Source organism: Montipora capricornis, chromosome 9, assembly GCF_036669925.1.
Source record: "Montipora capricornis isolate CH-2021 chromosome 9, ASM3666992v2, whole genome shotgun sequence".
In the NCBI taxonomy this organism is placed as follows: Eukaryota; Metazoa; Cnidaria; class Anthozoa; order Scleractinia; family Acroporidae; genus Montipora; species Montipora capricornis.
This window is the reverse complement of record NC_090891.1, coordinates 3,385,136-3,390,135: the sequence shown is the minus strand read 5'-3', so window position 1 is coordinate 3,390,135 and position 5,000 is coordinate 3,385,136. Positions and strand designations below refer to the sequence as shown.

Below are 5,000 nucleotides of genomic sequence, written 5' to 3'. Positions count from 1 at the left end.
ATGTTGCAAATTGGACCAATTTATAAATATTTACTCACCATTTACGCAGTACAGGATGCACAGTGCAATACTAAGGAATCAACTTAAAGTGCTTTATTTCCCTAACGAAATCAGGCAGTGCCTGACGAAGTATGGGAAAGAAGAAATACTCACCTGATTTCTTAAACTCTGGGAAAACATTCTTGGCCCCTTTAGGAAACATCAGAACAGGAATAGGCTCCAAGACACTATGCTATTAAAGAGATAACTAGCAAAAACTGATCAATTTAATAACATTTTACAGGTATAAATCAAACTGATCATGTCCGAATCAAGTAACACTGGAGTTGCCATAGTAACAGTATTATACGCTATGACGATGCTTATGTCGCTCCTGGGAAACTCTTTCCTCATCTACATCGTGTGGAAGGAACCCGGAACGCAATCACTGACGAGCTTCATGTTTGTGAATATGGCGGTTGCTGATCTACTGGTCACGGTGTTAATGATGCCTGTCAACGTCAATGAAATGAATAATGAGTTCAACTGGGCGATACATGGCACATTTGGTGATATCACATGCAGGACAATTCAATATATTGCCAAAGTAACAATAGTGGCCTCAATTTTAAGCCTGACCGTCATGGCCATTGATCGGTTCTACCTGGTGAACTTCCCCTTGGAAAGTCGTATTGCCTGGTTTAGAAAATCCAAATACATCTCTCCCTTAATATGGATTCTCTCAATGGGCTTGATGTCCATCATGCCAGTCATCTATTATTTTCATGCTGAAAAATCTGAGTGCGCGGTGACGCATTTGGGAGATGCAAGTGTCACTTTTCGGGGCGTTTTCCTTTATCTTTTCCTGATTACTTATTTTCTTCCTCTGGTTGCAATCTCAATCCTTTATGGCATAACGTCTTATAAAATATGGTTTAGAAAACCTCCTACTGAAATACTAACTGCAGTTCAACAAAAACGAGACACAATTAACAAGAAAAATGTAGTTCGCATGCTTGTTATAATCGTTGTTGTGTTCTGTCTTTGCTGGCTCCCCGCGCAGTTGCTGAATATTTTCAATGCAGTAACCGTACTCAGTGTTCCAGCGCCTGTACCAAACATTGTTCTGTTTCTCGTCATCTGGTTGGGCAACGCAAACAGCGCTATCAATCCGTGGTTGTATATTTGCTTAAGCTCCAAAATGAAAAGGGCGTTTTTGCAGTTAGTAGGCATAGCGACCCGTCCACGAAAAAAGAAAAGGGCGACGAAAACCACAAAATTAAGCGAGGATCCCAGTATTCCTTTGGACTGAAAAAACTTAATTGGAACTGTCCAGGAACATTTTTGTCCAGAAATGCAGGAGATAAGGTGCAAGTGTTCCTTTAAGAGGGGTGGCTCTTAACTACCAAAATGTTGCTATGGACCTCTTCAAATAATCATTCCTCGAAACCATTTAATTCTGCAATTACCATTTTCTGTCAAGCGTGTTGTATTTAACATTTCTTTGTCTGGTTTCAACTCACAACCATATTTGGTAATCACGTGAATAAAAGGGAAAATGCCTAAAAACCCAGCAAGTTAACTATATTTTTCCAAAAAATTTAACGCAACAGTACATCTGTAGCATGGGTTTGAAAATAAAGTAATTTCCCAAAAAAATTATGACGACATAAGGCCCTTGTTTGATACACTTTTGAAAATATCGGTTCCATTTGTTGTCCAAATAAAAATTCCATGCTACAGTCTACGAAAAATGATGGGACGGTTCTTATTCGGTGAAAAAAAAAAAAGGCTTCTTCCTTTCATTTCCGGACAGTTTTTACATGTTTTTCACTGAAAAGCACGGCAGAGGACTGGGACTAGTTTCGCACGCGCATTCTAATTGAAGTGATGTCATATTTCCATTGAAAAAGTTACTTCATAGAACCATCCATGCAACCTTTTTGTAGGGCTCTTTGACCAAAAGCTTCCTTGGCAACCATTGTCTTTCTGTTATTAAGGGCCACCCGCCTTCAGTCTAAGTATTTTCTACCCGTTTTAGCAATAAGGTAAGTGTAAGGTTTAAGGTTATTTTCTTGTGAGGCTAAATGCAGCTATTTATATTTAGTTTAGGACTTGGGTTTTAGCTAGGGAAGACTTTGTCACGTTAATTGTCCGTATTCCTACCTTGCGAGCAGAGTCTCTTTCCATCTTCTTAGATAAGTCGGGAAGGGGAAAGTAGACTCTGCTCGCCGCCTCCACATTCTTTGACATGCCGCTCATCCAAAGAATTGGATGAGTCAGTCAAGTTTCGACTTGTCAAACCTCTTTTTTTATTTTTTATTTTTGCGCATGATCAATCGCCAAGCGTCATCAATATTTTGAAATTTTCAACAGCGTGGCAATTTTAACTGTTAGAATTCCCATTAGTTTTTCCTATGTGTCGGTTACAGAAACCCATGAATGTTTCAGAAAAAAAATGAAATGAGTTTCCAATGAAATGATTCCTTGATTGTCGTGTGTTTGCGAGAGTTGCTGGAAAATATCCCGACTATTTGTTTTCGTTTTGTGGTTTTGTGGCTACTGGTCACGCGTAACTGACACCGAATACATTTAAATTTTAAACGCATGCTCAACACAAAATTTGCAGGCGGCGAGCAGAGGCTACTTTCCTCTTCCCGACTTAGCTAGGAAGATCGAAAGAGACTCTGCTCGCAGGGTACCGTATTCCTGGACTCGAGTGATGTTGAAGTTAGGGAGAAGAGCAAGGGAATACTTTGTGACGTTTATCAAAATAGCCGTGGACCTAATTAACTGCACTCCTTGACACGTCTGGGTTAATTTACACGTAAAAACGTCTAAGTAATTACAAAAAAAAAAAAAAGCTACAATATTTAATTGTCTTCTTATTATAGGATTCCTGCAGCCCCATGTGGATGCGTGAAAATTCCTACAAGCGCGTGGATTCCTGCAAATTCGTACAAGCGCAATAATTGTTCATTACCAGGATATTGGTTTATAAACCTATTAGACACAAAGGAAAGGCTATCCCGAATTTCAGCAATCTCCACTGCTCTCTAAGTTACTCGTGGAGATAGGCGACAGAGAGCAGCAGGTGTCAATGCTGCCCCATGACGTCACTATCAAACAACCGTGTAGTGGCTCTGATTGGTTACCGTGCTAACTTATTCATGTGACTGGCGAGCCATTGAATTTAATTGCCAGAGTTCGTGCGTTTAAGATAATGTCGTCTGCTTGCTTGAATTCTTGTAACTCCTTGGTATTTTATTGGTTTTTCCCTATATCGTATAGCGATCCGTGGTCTCCGAAATCAATTTCATGCAAGTCTGACACTTGATCTTTTGGAATTTTCAATATTTGCGAGGCCACGACCACGCGTGTTTAAAAAAAACAAATAAATAAATAAATAAATAATGACATTTGATTCGTGACGTCACCGGACAGCATTAACGCCTGCTGCATTCAGAAGTTTATCTCCCCCTAGTGACTTAGCGAGCGGAGAAGGCGGCTGAAACCCAGGTTAGGATAGGATAGGATCATGATAAGACAGGTTAATAAACTTTATTTATACACGGTAATTTCATCATATTTACACAAGAAATCTTTTCTTCTTAAAAGCAGTGTGACAGTCGAATGTAAGTTTAATATAAAATTGAATTGCAGTATGCACTAAATGACTTAAATAGTTGTTGTCAGTGCAAACTTAAATGTTTTGATTTTTGTCTTCAGAACATTCACGGAAGGCAATTTATACTTTTTAGTGACCTGGCAGTGTGTTTCAAATAGACGCCCCTGTGGAAGGAAATTGAGCCTAATTCACACGGCAGCCATATTGGCCATAGACAATAGATTTCGTACCCCGAACCTCGAGTTGAAACTTCTGGGAACGAGTTTCGGTGGCGCAAAACAAAAGCTTTCAATCCCGAGGGACTCAACATGGCCACCGTGTGATTAAGGTTCATAGACCTCTTTCATAATGGAGGCCAAAAAAATGCTCTTTTGTTTTAATGCTAATAAGCCTTTTTAACCTCGATGTGTAGAGATCAACGCTCGCATTTGCAAAGCCGGTAACACAATTAGACAGACACCTTCGTGATTCAGTGGGAGATGAGTGGTATCAAGATGTCTACAAAATTGAATATGTAGAAGGCTAATGTGGTACCCACTCTACTGTATGCTAGTGAGACATGGGCAGTCCATGAGCACCATGCCAGAAATTGAATCGCTTCCACCTGCTAACTGCCTTCAAGTGCCTTCACAAGATCCTACACATCACCTGGCAGGACAAAATTCCAGACATTCAAGTACTTGTAGTCCATGGGCAAGGAAACGAAGAGAAAACAAAGAGTACGCTTTTGATGAATTTTTGCACAGTTGCCCCAGGCGCAAATGCCGAAATTTAGATAGGAAGTAATTAGAGTGTGCTAGACATTGAGCAGTAAACGTCTTGGTCCATAATGTCTCAGTTTTGCAATAACTCCAATTAATTTGTTAACTTTATGACAAATGTGGTCAATATGTTATTTCCATGTCAAGTCAGGACAAGGTATGATATTTCCATGACAAGTTATTTAACATAGTTTTTCATTTCAAGATTTGTAAAGGTATTGGTTGCAGAGATAAAATTTAACTGAGTAACAAAAGGCATTATCCTCTGGCGGAGCCGGAAAGTAACAAAGTTTGACATTTTAATATTGCGAGTCAACTTATTGGCTTTAAGGCATTCACGGACCTTTGCAATTTCCAAGTTAATAGTTATTTCAAGAACACGTAGGTTTTCATCAGCATACATTAGGGTTGTATCATCGGCAAACAGATAAAAGGAGAATTTGTTATTGATACAGAGAAGGAATAAGGGGGGCCAAGGACAGAGCCTTGAGGAACTCCACGTCGGACGACTTTTTTTATCAGGTTAAGTCAATACTGATCTCAAGGTCCAAGGTATCAGAATAGTGCTCACAGCATTAGGGATTTCGGATGCCAATTTATCTCCAATATTTGCAAAATGATTTTTCAAAATG

General features: G+C 39.5%; 1 protein-coding gene across 1 annotated transcript in view; it reads left to right on the top strand.

Annotated features, from left to right (window-relative positions):
• LOC138016094 (QRFP-like peptide receptor) overlaps positions 1–2,347 on the top strand; it is a 36,755-nt gene extending 34,408 nt beyond the window's left edge. The window contains exon 2 of the mRNA XM_068863267.1: positions 284–2,347. Coding sequence (XP_068719368.1) covers positions 302–1,291 — 990 coding nt within the window. The 5' untranslated portion in view covers positions 284–301 and the 3' untranslated portion in view covers positions 1,292–2,347. The remainder of the gene's footprint in view (positions 1–283) is intronic.
• The last annotated feature ends 2,653 nt before the right edge of the window (positions 2,348–5,000 follow it).